The sequence below is a fragment of the Bactrocera latifrons genome, unplaced genomic scaffold (genome assembly GCF_001853355.1).
Source record: "Bactrocera latifrons isolate USDA-ARS-PBARC rearing strain unplaced genomic scaffold, ASM185335v1 scaffold_19, whole genome shotgun sequence".
Lineage (NCBI taxonomy): Eukaryota > Metazoa > Arthropoda > Insecta > Diptera > Tephritidae > Bactrocera > Bactrocera latifrons.
In genome coordinates this window covers 1,478,331-1,494,961 of record NW_017535407.1, presented here as the reverse complement: position 1 = coordinate 1,494,961, position 16,631 = coordinate 1,478,331, and the positions used below count along the sequence as shown (strand labels likewise).

General features: G+C 35.9%; 1 protein-coding gene across 5 annotated transcripts in view; it reads left to right on the top strand.

Moving 5' to 3' along the window:
* LOC108967573 (galactokinase-like) overlaps positions 1–16,631 on the top strand; it is a 58,997-nt gene that overhangs the window by 12,506 nt on the left and 29,860 nt on the right. For all 5 annotated transcript variants that reach the window (XM_018931094.1, XM_018931092.1, XM_018931093.1 and 2 more), the window contains one exon: positions 8,673–8,860. In XM_018931094.1, the coding sequence (XP_018786639.1) occupies positions 8,673–8,860 (188 nt within the window). The remainder of the gene's footprint in view (positions 1–8,672; positions 8,861–16,631) is intronic.

Sequence of the window (16,631 nt, the reverse complement as noted above, 5' to 3'; positions counted from 1 at the left end):
AGTACTTTGAGCATTCCATTCGTTGGCAATCTTTCAGAATCTTTTTTTGAGGTTAGTTCATGCTTGTGTGGTTAACAATACCGTACTTGTTGGGAACTAGTTCAAGGTTGTTTTTAACGAAACTTCGAAAATATGTGAAGTATGTAGTTAGTGATTATTGTGTACGAAGTTGCTACCCATACCAAGGATATGCTGATAAGTGAAAGGTCAAGTCTTTGCGATATTTTAGTAATATCATGCCTTTACATTCTTACGTTCATTTCGGGCACATTTAATTAACTTCAACTGAATCAGCTTTTGTATTTAATTTTCATGCTTAACTTTAGTTTTGTCAGTTCATCGCACCACACGTGACCTTTTACAGCCAACTAACTTTTTATTGTACTATACGCTCTATATAATTTAATAACTTCTGAATACGACACAGCTCAGCACAATCGAGTAGTCATAGAGATGCTCACACAGTGCAGCCGTAAAATCATACAAAAGACTTACACACACATGCTCATATGGGCATTACAGCATATCTGTTGTCTTAACAAAGGCCAAAATGCGCTGATAATGCGCGATTTTTTAACACAGATGCAACTCAAACCAAAATTAATGAAATCAAAAAAGTAAATAAATAAATAAATGCCAAATTATGCGAAATCAGCTAATAAAATCATAAAAAATGCAACGTACTGACTACTTTGGCGCTTTGCAATGGCCGCGCTGCAGCAACCCCACAGAAACAATAGAAACAACACATGTGCTTTGTATGGCGAATTATGATAAAAAACAAAAAATAAAAATTGTAATAAAAGTAATATTTTTTATAAAAATTTTGCGACAGACAGCAACAAATTTACGAGGAATAGCGTCAGCTGGCTGGCAACCGCAGCGCTTTAACACACACTCACACTCACTTTCTACACACACACATACATATATGCCACTATACACATTACTAATGCCAAGCTGCTGCTGCGGCTGTGAAATTGAAAAAGTTGCGCGCTTATATGGCGGTTTGCGCGAGAAAAATAACGTTGTAATAATAATATCGCGTATACGCCATGCCGGCCGCCGGAGCACATTCGTGCCATTGCACTGCACTAGTGTGCGCTTGTTTATTAGTACAGCACGTGTGTGTGTTTCGCTTTTGCATTTTATTTATGTAAATAAATTTGTTTGCGCAGCACAATAAAAAAGCGCAAACATTGTCTTGGCAGACAGTGTGGCATAAAAAATGTTGCAAAGCTGCACAAAATTTTTCTATGCTGCCAAACGCGGCCATTTTTATGGCAATAATAATGTGAATATTTAGCTGCTATTTGTAGAATTTGTTGGAGATAGCTCGGTGAGTTGTATTTTGTAGTAGAAAAGTAGTTTGTAGTGTATTTAAAGTTTTTCTAATTTTTTCTATTTTTGTTTGAGTGAAAAGTGAATTTTTCTATTTTCAGAAAATTGGTACCATTTGTTTTTCATTAAACCTTAAACTATAAAATACTGACCGAAATTAGGTATTTGATAATTTTTTCCGTTGCCAGACCACTGTACTATATTCCAGGTAGAGGTGTTTGCTATTGGGAAAGCCAAGGCTGCTAGCCTCTAATGCATAAGCAGACAACGCCAGAGTTCGAATCTGCGTACGTTAAGGTAGTAGTCTGGTAACTTGGGTTCAGAAAATCGAAATTTTGTTTGCTTAATTTGAAAGTGCAGTGTCTTGAGAATATACTGTAAAAATTTCAGAAAGAAATTCGAAATATTTCGGGAGTTATAACGAGCGCGTTTTGGTCTTAGCGTGGTTAAGGTCGACCGAACTTTAAAACGTTTTTCTTAAAACATTGTTTTTCTGGTCGGGTCTGGTCCGGGTCCTAACTTTTTTTGTACTGAACCGATTGTTTTCAAATTTTAACAGGCTGTTTTACACACTCTCGTCGGTACTAACGATAATTTTTTTCACCCCTAACTTTTCGTGTTACAACCATTTCTTTGCTAAAATAAACGGACTTTTTTTCTCAAAGTCAGCCATTTTGTTATTCACCCATGAAATTTAACACCAGTAGTTCCGATCATAACGACATGTCTATAGATTAAAAATAATCAAGAATATTTGATTTTAGATAATATCAAGAGCCAAAATCACCTGTGCTATCCACGTGCTTTTGTTTTTTAGGTTCCAGCTTCGATAATAAAGTATTACATTTTTCCAAATAATTTTTTTTGTTTTATATTTTCAATATGTAAATAAAAAACACTCTAAATATTCAAGATAATTCATTTTTATTTTCCTTTAATAAAGCACCCTCCAAAAAGTCATAAAAATGGGCATAAGTTACCAGATTACTAACTTAAGATAGTTACTAAGGTCTTAAACTCGTTTCAAATATCAATCAGAAATTTCTTGGGAAGCAGGACAGTAAGGGAAAGTGCCACATGGAGCAAGCGTATTCACTTTTACTGGGTCCCAGGTGACAAAGCAATTGTGATAGGGAACAAGATTACTTTAAATTTGGCAATAGCAAGCCCATGCATTGCAAAAATCATGAGCAAAGGTGTTTATCTCAAATATATAAACTTCCTACCCAGAGTTCACGCCGGCAAAATGAGGCTAATAAATCATGATTACTGCATAAAAGGGAGACCCTGGATATGTTTTTGCGTACTTGTCAGTTGTCAGCAAAGCAACGCGTCAAAAATTTGGTGGTCACATGGCATGAGCCGCTGTACAAGGTAGCGATAGGCAGGCCTCAGAACCTCTTCAATATAGTGTCAATCGAAGACAGACTACTTCTTGTGAAATAAGAAACGGCACTGCTGTACATCCGGCATCGCTATGGAGCCAAACTGGTATATAAGTGGCATCTAAACCACCCAGACTGACCTAAAATATATAAGACTTAACAATTTTTATCCTACTTCATTATTCTCTTATTCTCTTCTCTTTTTCATGATAACGATTTTCAATATAAAAAACTTGAGAACTACAGGTAGAAATATCAAACTATACAATCTTTGGATACTCCTAGAACTATTCGACTACTCAATATATGAGTTTTCATAAATGGATGGCTTTATGCCGTAAACATATTTCCATACAAGATTTCTTAGCAAAATTAAATGAAAGCATAATTTTGAATATACTATAATTTGGTGCTGAAATCGGTTCACTAAAAAATCTATGTAGAATATATGTGCTTATAGTGAATTTCCTTATTCTGGCAATCTTTTTATTAAATATATCCGCTACTAAGTGAAAATATTTTGCGCTGCTTGCTTTATTTGAATGCAGTATTTATTAAATCGGTCTACAGCAATCCATTTATGACCTGGTTTGATATTTGTAAATCTAATTTCTAACAGAGAATACTCAGCATTCATCAAGCATCCAAATTGACTTTACTTAGCGCTCGATATATATGCATAATATGTGTTACTCTCAAGAATTTCAGACCAGTTAAGGAAATTTAGTGAGTTTAGCATATTAAAATAGCATTATGTTGAAGTTCTATTTTGTAGTAAATTTGCTCAAAAAGCTTTAGGAGCTGAATAAAACAATTATGCTTCAAATACACCATACAGTATCCGTATAAAAGCTGCCAGAATTTCACTAAAGTTAGTTCAAGTTACTTCTCGCTACTCTCTGAAAATACTATGCTTGTACTTGTGTATTTGCATATTTTCAAAAATTTTCGGGTTATTTTAATTCATATTTGCTTAACAAAATTCACTCGACTCCAAGCATTCAACCAACGTACTTTAAACAATTCTCACTAAAATTTTCCAACAACAATGACAATGCAATGAAATATTCATGTAATATAGTATTTAATAAATGTATCAAATTGTCATACATACAAATTTGTATGTGTATTGTGACCAATACAGGGGTACTCTTACCCTGCATTGAAATACCAAATTAGTCTGGAAAAACGAACTAGTTGTAAACTAGTAAGAAAACTGCAATATGAGCAGAAGGATTACTTTACAAATAAAATATAGAGGAATTGTCAACAAAAAATAGCTTCTGATATGAACTAGGCTGGAACTAGTTTGAAACTAGTGTATTTTTGATAAATTCTTAACACGTAGGATATATCAGTGGCTTGTATTGGAAAAAGAAGATAGTCGGCTGACTATTTGAGCTTACGATTCATACTTATTTCAAACAATATTAGTTGGCACGAGCTAATCGATGCTTATACATCACGTTATGCTGATTTATTATTAGCTTTACTAATTTTGAATAATTCTGCTCTCCTACAATTTTGTTGGGTGCATTGTAAAACTACTGGTTAGAGACTGCATATCATACAGTTTTTTTTATTTAATGTGGTTTGCTTAGGTTAAGTAGTTTCAAGAAATTCTTTGTTTTTTCTTTATAACTTGGAAATATTTTATTAAATACAAATTATTTTTAAAGCTTATGTTCGGAGTCAGCATATTTTCATAGTTTCTCTTGGTAAATAGATCTAGATTGTGCCTCTCCTGTTGTTGTGTTTGTTGTTGTCGCAGTAGCTGGAAATAACACTGGACTGATTTGGAATCCCGGGATGAAGACCCGACTTGCGAGGAAACTGCCCTCCCCTCTCTCATATCACAGAAACTAATCCAAGTGCATTAAGGAAGGCTAAAATGTAACTGGACTATTGGAGGCAATCTTCCCCTATTTGCAGGAATGTATCTTCGACACGACCTCCTTGCTGTGACCACTATACAATGTTAAAAATAGTTTTACTTTATCTCTGGCGAGCCCAATTATCTGTTTGAACTGTCTCTTCTAATCGATGGATTGTGGTCCATTTCATATTATTTCTAAAGAGGGACAAAGGAATCTCAGCTTATTTTGTACTCACCATAAAAGGAATTCATTATACTCTTAGTAAGATAGCTTTACTACTATGACTCCACACTATGATCGTAGCGCTGTCTCTTAGACGATAAACACTTTGACTCCTAAGCTCACCGTATACGTATTTATACTCTCTTTACCACTTTTCTCAAACATTACTTATTTATACCTTTCTTACTTTCACTCTTTATACGATCGAATATATATATCAGTGCATAAATTCTATGCGTAACACAGTTTTTCACTCAAAACGCTTTGCAATCTCAATAAAATAAACCCAGTTTGTTGCCGCAACAGCTGATGCTGGTCTCAGCGCACCACACAAGTGATTACAGTACCCTAACATCTCATTTTCTGCCACACCCGCTCACCATTTCGAGCGTCTACCTTAATTTCCACTCCTTCATTTCCATTTTCGTTCGAATTTGAGCCAACATATGCGCTTAACTAACTTCATTTACAGCTTTTTCAATGTAATTCATTCCTTACGGCCAGCGCTTGCAACACTTCCGGCTCCTTCCTCTGTGCAACGGCTGCTTGCCATTCCAAAGCACTACTTCCGCTATCTAATTTTTTGTCACCTATTTATTTCACATGCATTGTCTTTTGCTCCTCTGGCGACTACCTGAAGCTGACAGTGGCCCAAGTGGTTTTTGTGGTCGTCGTTTTTGTGCGCTTCAATGCTTAAAATCCGGCAGACGGAAGCCGCATTGCATGGACAATGGCCAAGTGCGAGTATAGCTGGAACTATGTGGATATATACTGTACAGTTGTATGTATGTATGGCCATCGACAACTGGCTGAAAATAGAGATTTTGTTGTCGTCATTGAAAACCCTATAACGGTGCATCCAACATAGGTAGTCACCAGCAAATATATATATAATACTGTACATATGCGGATCCATATATTACGTTGCAGTTATAAGCTTTCTGCTCGCCTGTGTTTGCCAACCATATGCAGCGTGTGAGTATGTTTGTGTTCTTGTGTGTTAAGTGAGGGAATATGTCATTGCTTTGCTAAAACTATTTGCTGAATTGCTGGCAAAAACAATCTGCATCACCTACCGAACATTGTTTTTGCTTTTTGCTCGAACCTAATTGCTTTTGCTTTTTTGTTGTCGTTTTTAGGTCTCGCATTTCTTTCTTCAACCGAACAAAAGTAGCCACAATGACTGGCTAATTTATGCAAAGGTGGTGGCCTCAAGCGACCACATGAGCGAATTCATGTATGAAGATATACTTGCACATACATGTATGTGTATGAGAAGGTAGCAGGATTGGGTTGCTGGTAGTGTTGAATATGGAAAGTATATGTTAACGAATTAACTGTTAGAATAGTGACAGAAATTACGATGTGCTAACTAAGCTTATGGATAGATATGCTAGAATTGAAGTAACTGTTATTTAGAATCTTAGCTGGTTTGATAATCAACCGGCTTAGCAAAGTACTCTTTTCAATCACAGAATCTTTAGAAAAAGAAAAAAAAAATGTGTCGATTAAATTACTTAATTAAAAAAAAGGAATTTATAGAAAGAAATTTAGGAACAAATGAAAAACCAGAAATAAATTTAGTGGCAATCACAATTAAATGTACTATTTGAAAGCTTTAAAGTGAAGTAAGAAAGCTCTACCTTTTCGCTCCCACTTCTCTTAAAATTTTCCCGAAGCAAGATCGAAGAACTATTCTTCCGTTATTTGCTATCGCTTCTATCAGATATTATCGACCCAATCACAAACTATTTTGGCAGCTATCAAACGCTTAAATAAAGAATCATTAGCAGGAAAGTATTTGCCAACTTTTTGGTCAAAATATATTTTTCTAAAGCATACTTCACAAAACAGTCGATTGAAGGTAACTGGAACCGAGCTGACAGCATTCGTGTTAGGTAAAAAAAAAAAACAGTACTCCATGCCCGAGAATTCAATTTCTTCATTATAAAATTCGATATAAATATTATTCCGATAGATGACAATCTAATGCATCTAAGGGCTAGTTCATAAGGACGACAACTTGATTTAAGACTCAAATAATAAGTCTTCAAATGCAAAAGGTCTACTTCAAGTGGAAGAGAGACCTAAAACAAGTGTGAAGTTAGTGCTATGATATTGGTTATATCAAGGTCGCCACCATAGAACACTATTTTTTGCATACTAAATTAACAAAATTATTATCTTATAATAATAAATTAATCACATACCTGTAGCTTGAGATACTTTTAAGCGTCACTATTCCTCATATACTATCTGAAAGCGTCTGAAGTGATTAAAGGTTTGAAAAGCTTTCGAATAACGTCTAGTTGGACAAATGCTTCTTGAAATATTGATCACCTCGACGATTTAATGTCTTCAAATAACTTCATGCAGTAGTTCAGTGGTGTTAAATCATAACTTATTGGAAGCCATTCAATGTCACAATTTTTTGAAATAATCGAATCTGCAAATTTTTCTCACAATAATTTGATTGTTGCGCGTGGTGTATGGTGCGTAGCCTCGTCTTGTTGGAACAACATGTTGACGTGATAAAAAGTTGATTATCATCGATCTCTACCGCTCTCCACTGACAATAACAGTGTCATCATAATTCAAAGTAATTTTGAAAAGGGAACGGATCAATGATTCCTCATGCCCAAAAACCACACCAAACTGTCAATTTAAGTGAATGTAATTGTTGTTCATGAATAATTTATGGATTTTGCTCGCACCAGAATCGACAGTTTTGTTTATTTAACGCACCACTCAAAATAAGTGAGCCTCATCGGAGAAAACGATTTTCTGAAAAGAACTGTTTTCGTACTCAAGGTGTTCCTTTTTCAATTCGCCAGGTTGTGGTTTGAGAGCGTTCTAATTCTTGACTACGTTGTAGAATCGATAAATGGCTTGATTCTGTCCGTCTACTCCAGAAAGGCCTCCGAGAAAAGGATGTCGGGTGGTGAGGAAGATTTTTCTGCTTAAAATTATCAGAAAAAAAAATATTACTAGATGGATATCTATATGGAAGTAATGATCGAAGAGTAGTCAAAGGATAGATTTTTTATAAAAAAAAAAAATACAAAAAAAATTGGAAAAAATTTATAGTTGCTCTAAAGGATTAAATATCGGTATTATTGTCTCAAATATTGTTTCTTTGATCTTTACCTGAAAAATATATCGAATAGTCTTAGTGTGAAAATTTCAAGTTTATCAGTCAACTTTAATAACAACGTTTAAAGTTTTGGAAGTTAAAATATTTTAAAATCAAACTATTTTCTTGAATAACTTCAAATTGTCGGATAATATTTCTAAATCCATGTGTGCTCGATATAGGTGCAAAAAATAACGATTTCTTGTTAATTCACAAGTGGATATAATCTCTTAAGCAAAACCAATACATATTTTTTTCTAAGAGGAAGACTTTTTAAAAAATATTTGTCCTTATTTTAAAAGACTTCTTGCGGTTATTTAAGTCAACAGTAAGAAACGGTTAAATAACTGAGTTTACTATATGCATGCTACTAAGTGTTACCAGCTATTTTGAAAATATCTTTTAAAGGTACGTAAACGCATATTTAAGGAGCTGTAGACTTATGGCATTGTGAATTACACTATTTCCTCACTAACTCTCTAAGTATGAAGCTGTAAACAAAATCCTTTTATTAACTTTCCCTACTACGAGGTTTTTCATATACCTCTTTCCACAAATATTTATTTTCTTCAGATATAAATATATTTTTTATTTTGTTCGCTAGTGTATCTTGCTGCATTTCTGCATTAGTGTCTCTTTGCTTGAAGGAATATGCATGAGTTTGGCACTAATTGTTCTCGTTGCTTCTATTATAAAATCTGCTTGTCTTTGCAGCTCACTGGAAACATTCCAAATACCATTTCTTGGCGGCTCTGAGGATTTGGTGGTTTTAATTTGCAATTCAGGCGTGCGCCACGAATTATCGAAGAGTGAATATCCGACAAGACGCAAACAATGCGGCCAGGCACTCAAGCTAATGGAAAAGACAAGCTACAGAGATGCCACAGTGCAGAATTTGTCAGGTAATTAATGCCATTTCAATTGCACTTCCACTGCTTTTGCTTTGTTTGTTGTTGCTACAAGTAATGCTTACATTTAATTCGCATTGTGCCGCAGGTGATTTAAATGATCATCACTGGGTTTGGTAAGCTGTGAGGGAGATTGCAGATGTAAGGGAATGTAAATGTGGTGCGTTGTAGGGAATGGAAATGGAATAAAATTTAGGGAAAGGGCTTGTTTTAATTGTTTCATATAAATATCTATATAACAAAATGCGACAAGTTATATCGCATATGGAATAACAAAGTAATTCCCACAATTTTCTGTAGAAGGAGAGCCGATAATGCACATGGAACTCAAAACAAAAAGTTTCTAGAAAATATGTCTTTGGCACTTTGTCCACTTTAGGAAAGAAATTATTTTATGACTTCTTGAGAGGACATGCTCTTGTGAATGAAATCGGAATGAAACGAGTTGGGTTTCCGTTTTTGTCATGCTCGGCGTGAACTTAGCAGATGCCTGTCAAGAACTTGGTAGTGTACGAATGTGTGATCTGTCATAGAATAAAACGCTGGAGATCCACTGATTCTGAACAAACTACATTTGGTCTAATGCGGTGCTACTTAATAAATTTGTAAGCATGCAGGTGGAGAGAAAGCAGTGACGAACTTTTTACTCTATTGTCAACCTTTTAGAAGTTTTAGCTGTAAGATATCGGTAGTCATACTCTCGGCGAACCAAAAGAGTTAGCCAAAATTGACATTAGCCATCTCCAGAATTCGCGTTACACTTAAAGCGCTTTGTCGATTTTTAAGTGGCTTCACGATCAATATTTAGAGTTTTAAATAGAACAACAAATCGAAGTTTTAACCTATCCAGGGTGTCCTAAATGGCTTTTGTCATAGGATCGATCTTTTAACTAACCTAACCTGACTTGTAAAGCACTCTGAGCTTAGACTTTCATTGAAGAAACTAGACGTCAAATAACTCTCGTGAAAAAGAGCATATATTGCCAACTTTTCGAAAATTAAAATATATTATATCATAAGATACAGAGAGAAAACATTTAAGAAAGATTTGTGACTTTACTATATTTATGAAAAGTTAAAGAAGAAGAAGAGAAAGAAATGATGAAGAATCAGAATAAAAATATTTTACGAAAAAAGTTGCCACCACTGTTGCTAAAGTCAATTTCCAGAAAAGCCTTCAATGCGCGTAGCTATTCAAATTTACTGTCTCCAGTTGACTCCAAGCGATTTGGGCGGTCGTTTGTGTTTGCTGAAAAGCCAGAAGAAGGAGCTAAATCATCAAATTTAGAGTACACCACACCTCGTAAATCGATGAAGCCTTAATTTTTGAGCTGCTTTGATTTGGTTTTTTCGGCTTCGGCTCACATTTGCAACAATATTCGGCCGATTTATCATCTACTTCCGGGTCGTAAGCGTAGATCCAAGACTCATCGCCAGTAATAATACGTTTCAAGACCTTGTTTCACTAACGTTAACGTTAAAAGTTTTTCGAAAAAAAATAGTGTTTTTGGAAGCAATCGTGCTTTCACTTTTCTCAGGCCCAGATAATCTTTCAAAATGGCTGTTACTGATCTTTCCAACAATGAAAGTAAAATCTCAAACTTTCGATCTCTAACGTCGATTCTTAATCCCCAAAGCCTTTATGTTATTGACGTGTTCATCATCAGTTGATTTTGATGGCCATCCTGAAGAAAACCATTTCAATGAATTGGTTTTCGCGCAAAATTTAAATTAAAATTTCTTACCAGCTTTGCCTTACTATCTTTTGCTTCTAGAAGTACGTCATAACTATGGAATTTGCATCACCGAAGACATAATTTTTCTTCAGAGATCATTGTCTGGTAGTATCTCTCAATGCAGTATATGTAGATATTGACTGCTTTCAAGATAGTAGAAGAGATGATACCTTTCAACATAACTAATTTCTTAAATAAGAGTATAAATAGTCAACCAAATTTAACTTCATTTATATACATATGTATATATTAGAAATCTGTGCACACTTTTTGATTCAGTTCAGAAGTTAATTTGCTAACAGACACCAACATGTTCTTTTCAGCTATTTCTAAAGCAGACATATTTTTAATAAATAGAAACAGTAAATAAGATACAAAAATAACTTCAATCCCGTCGTTTGTTTCCACATATTTGCTTAACCGCCAAAAGTATGCAACAAATAGTGTATGCATTCGCCTATTCCCATTCCCCAGCAGACACGTCCAATTAAATTACTAACGCTGTTTGTGTTTAGATGTGTGAGCTGTTACTTCTATTAATTTAAGGTACCCTAAGGAAAATCTATATACCATTGAGGAGGACTTAATGAGTTTCCACTGAGTTGTAATGTGTCGAACTGAAATAATTTTTTGTAGAACCTGGTATTTATGACTTTCTTCTATTGAGCCCAAACTAATTTCACGTTTCTGCTTATCTCTTGACAGTCCAGAAATTTTTCAGTGCCTTATCTTTTGACGTTATATATGTAAGTAAGAGTGTTAAGCGATTCTGGAGTGCTTCTCTTGTGTTTTGAGCAAAATGATTCTATTTTGTAAGAACTTATAATATTGATCGGAAACGTAAAATAATATATATACAAATGTATTATATATATTATTTATTATTTCTCCCAGCTATTTCGCGCTGGGTATGCTCTCTAATTTTTATATATTTGTACTGCGATACATACGTACATATGTAAATATATCTGTTTATAGTAGTGTATGTGTGCTTGATCATATCCCGCAGCGTTTGTTTTAACACTTTGTCGTTCGGCCATTTGTTGCATTCATTTGGCGCTTAATGCAACACGAAGCTGGCACGGGCTTTGCGTAGCAATTGGTTTTGTGTGCGCCTTTGTGTATGCAACAAATAATATAAATAGTATGCGTGCATGCTGTGACAGGTCAGTTATGTGTGCCTCAATGCATATGCAAGTGTATGGATGACAGTTCTCATACTAGTGTGAAAAGTGTGAAAAATCAAACGCTTATAAAAAGGCATATCATGATGTATATGGTTGCCATACTGGCTGAATTTTTGTCTAAATATAATATTGCAGTCTATAGTAGTATGATTTTTCAATTTTCTTTCCTTTTCCTTTTCGCCAACTATAAGAAATACAAACTGTTTTTTTTTTCAAGATATACTGGATATTTTGGAATTGACGCTACAGTTATGTTATATGTTGCATTTATTTCTAACTACGGACATTAACATACATACATCATTATAAAAAACAAAAAATCTTCAAACAAACTGGGCTCTTTCCATGATGTCCAAAAGCGCTCTTATCATAAGCGATCCTCCTTGAAAGTTTCAGACGAATCGGGTTTCTTTCTCACCATGAATATCACGATGGATAGCATAGAAAACTATCGGGGCGATGCAAATTAAACTTTTTCTCGTCACTAAATATGACGGATTGCCATTCGGTGTCCCAAAAATGGTCCTATTCTGCAAATTGAGATGGCGCCAACTTGTGTCTCTGCAAAAGTCTAGGTTTTTCATATCTAATGCTGCTATTTGCTTTCAGGATTTGTTGAATGTGTTGAGTAATGACTGAAAGAGATGGGAAGAGACAATTGACATTGAATTTGCGAGCAGCTTACGTTCTTTTTAACCCCCAAACGCCTGATTTGCCGAACTTCCCTTTCTTTTATTAAAGGTCATCGGCTTGTTCGAGGTGTTTCACCATAGTTTTTCGGATCTTTTAGACATTTCCCAATCGTGTGGACATTCCAGTTTATGATGATGCCATTACTTGGGACTGCTCCTCAATAGGCATTTCTGTATAAAAACTAATTTGAGGCAGACATTAAATCTTAAAAAAAAAAAAAAAAAATATAAAAAAAAACACATTATCAATCGTAGACGTGCGGGTGCAAAGTTAGTTCGTGTATTGAATTGAAAATTTTCAAAAAAAAAAAAAAAAAAAAAAGTTTTGAGAAACTTTCGAGAACTTCTTCAATATCATGATATGTTGCCGCTACGCTAGGCCGATCAATCTATCTTGCAGCATGTTCATCCTTAGCTCGTTTTCGTGCGGCGAAGTGCGGAAAAAGAGCATTCAGAGCTCGTATTCGTCACAGTAAGTTTGCAGAATATGCGAAGAAAACTATGAATTATGAGGTATAGGTCTACATCGCAGTTCTTCAACGTTTCCAGTGCAGTAGTCGGTTACTTGTTGTCTTTTGAGTTTTGCTTCAGCGTCCCAATGACACTGCCAGTGAACAAGTTTGCCTTTGAACTCCAAATATCGTACGACGTCGTCATTATCCAAAAGGCCTGCTTGCTATATATGAAGCAGTCAACAAGATTTTCCATTTCTTTGGTTTTGGCAGCAAACTCATTTGAAATCCATCCAATACTTCTCTAAAAAAGCGCGTCTACAAATCTTCGCCGATTGTATCCTACAGAGGAGTATAAACTAAGATCCTGTAGTATTCTTCGTAAGTCCTAATGCAGAAATTTTTGCATTTTGTTTGTTGGCTTTTATTCGTCAACTTTCGTGTTCGGACCACCATTTTTTCATGATTGAATAAATGTATCGAAAATATTCCATAGCTTTTTGGCTTCGATTTCGGAGCGTTGCAAGCAGTGTATCTATCACAATTGATGCCTTTGTTGCCAGACCGATCGATTATTTCGTAAGAATCACGCTCAGTGAATCAGGTAGAATAGCATACCACTTAGGCAAAAATGAAATTTTCCGCATTTCCGCCCCTCCTGAAAAAACCACTGAGTTCGCATATTTACAGACGGCGATGGTTAAAGTCGCCTTACTGATTATTTATATAGATATCATTTATGTAAGGTCTCTGTCATTTCGGAGTGTTACATGCTCTGGGGAATAGAAAAATATACCCTATTGAAAGTATAGAAATATCGAAACATATGAATTTGTATGAATTAGTCTCACATATATTTTAAAATAGGTGGTAACTTTCTACTAATACTCGATATAGTTTTCCGCTTCACTCTTCGCTTTGCATTCTGTTTGACGGTAGTCTATTTATTCACTTTGTTCGGTTGTTGCTTCGGGCGAATGACCGTCTCAGCGCAACAACGCACAGCGCCCAGCGGCAGGCAAATGATACGAAATAAAGAGCGACTATGATAATTTTTATTGCTGTTGTTTTTGTTGTTGCTGCAGCTGCTTCAACATCATTAAACTAGACTGTGTTTGGCTATTAATTTAAATTAAAGTGTGACATTAAAATGCAAAGGTACGAACACAAGCCTCAACACATACATGTCTGTACACACACACACAGACATGTTGGTGTGCTTGTGTTTGCTTGTAATTCATACATAGTTTTTCTACGCACATTGCTGGAAGTCACTCAGACGGTTGGTTGTTTGCGTTGTTGCTTGATTTCATTCAACAAGCATTTTTTTACTTTCTTCCATCAGCCCGCCTCCTCCGGTGTGGCAGCAAGCTGTGGCATGCTCATAATACATCAGAAATACTTGCCTGCTTCGTTGGCTCGCTGCGAGGATTTCCATTCAATTCATTTGCATATTCAACAGCGATTCAATTGCAACATTTGCTTGAATTGCACTTAATGTAAAAATTACGCAAAATACTTGCTCAACGTTTGCCGGCCCCCGTTGTCGTTGCCGTTGCTGCTGTGCTTGTTTTTGTTCTTGTGTTTGACGTTAGTGCGCCTGAAAGCACATAATGCTTTGCACGCGCGCTTGAGCAATTGTAGCGGCTCCCCTCAGCATTCTACAGCACACACACGCACACACATATATATATATATAGACGCACACGGGCACTTAGCCGGTTAATATTGCTCGCTATTGGCTGCGGGCCGCGTTCCGTAGGGCTGCTGAGGGGTGTTGAGCGCTGCGTTTGCTCGGTTTGAGTTTGAAGTGGCCCATTGATGGCATCTTTTCAGCCGCGCCCGGCCTTGCAGTCGCCACCGAAGCTCTGCTTCACTCACTCTGCTCGGTTCTTTTAATTTGTAATTCCAACTGTGACAATGCGCACCTCCTTCTCCACCTTCACCAGCGATGTTGATTACGGCGGCGCTTGAAGTTGGCGTGTCTCATCCCGCGCGCTCATAATGAAATTATTAGACATTCAAGTAATTTGAAAATATCTATGTATTGGTGTACTATTGCTTGTAAATCTTCGTTTTTTTCGCGCTGCATCGTTTGCATGCCTCAATGCCTGGCCTTTCAATGGTGGAGCACTTGACTTTTATTGCGGCGACAATATACACAGATAATTATGTAAATACACACATTCGTGGACGCGTGTGTGTGCGTGTCTGTGCTTAGTTGTCAGTGCGTTTTATGCAAAATTTTACAAATCACAGCCGTTTGACTTTTTTAATTTTAGTGTCAGTTACGTAGAATTTTTATGGTGCATTAGACGCGACTTATGCTTAGAAGAGTAGATAGCAGCTATGACAATACCAAAAACAAAATTTAGAATTCTCTTTGTGGCATACAAAGTAGAACCCGTTTTTCTCAAGAAATAATAACTTCGATCTTGGGGATGCAACACTTCTTGGAAGGCATTTCGAAGCCGATGTGGATAAAATGAAGTCGTTGGTCGTTGCAAATCGCCGAATAACAACTCAAGAGATTGCTGAAATACTCCTATTAATTTCATCTAACGCGACTCTTTGCAAGCATATGAAACGTCTGGGGTTGATTCCGATGCTCGATTTGTGGGTTGTTCAGTTTTGAAGTGCATTCGTAGCGGAGACGAATAATAGGTAGTTAACTTATATTCTTTTTCTAGCTAGAGATCAAAGTCTACGACTTCTTCGGCCGATAGTCACCAAAAATAGATTATATTGTCTATTTCTTGGGATTTCAAAGGGATCGTTTTTTTTTCGCCAACTGTAACATGATTAATTCTGTTGACTATTGTGATCAGTTGGACAAATTAAGTAATGTACTTAAACAGACGAGGTCTCAATTGATCAATGGAAAAGGTCTAAGCTTCCACCATGATAATGCAAGATCTCTACAAGTTTGATGACTCGACCAAAAGTTTTGCAGATTGAATGGGATTTATGCAATAGATAAATATAAATATTGCGATATCGATTTTGCAAAAAAAGGCCTCAGTTAAGCTCTACTGCTGAACTAAAGGCATACCTGCGCAAAATTTCACGTCTTTCGAGGCTGGGGATATATATTGAAGTATGATTTATTTTATATTTAATATTTTTTTTTTGTGAGAGTTACAAAATTAGACCTGTTTTGGGTATTCGGAGATTTCCTACTCGCGAAAAAAATGGATCAAAGAATTCATATTAAATTTTGTGTGAGAAATGGAATTAAGTGCCCAAGAACTATTCAAATGTTGACAATGTCAATTTTCAAATATGTGAACGACGAGACTTGCTCCGGACCCACCAGCACATCAACAACCGATGAAAATGTTGAGATAGTGAAAAAATTGTTATGGAGAATCACCAGTAGAGAAATTGCAGAAGGCATCGACAAAAGGGTTGGCTCAGTTCATGCAATTTTTTAAAAATTTCGGGAATTAAGCGTGTTGCAGCGAAGTTCGCTCCAATTTTCCTGAATTTTGACCAACAAAATCGTCGCTCAGGAAATGGAAACGTCAACAGCAAACCAGATTTGCTTACAAGGATCACAAGTGATAGCGAATCATGGGTATATGATTTTGACATCGAAATCAAAGACCAATTGTCCCAATGAAAGAGCCTTGACCAAAAAAAAAAAATCACTGAGACCGCTAAAGGCCATTCCATAAACAAAAAAATTATAATAAAAT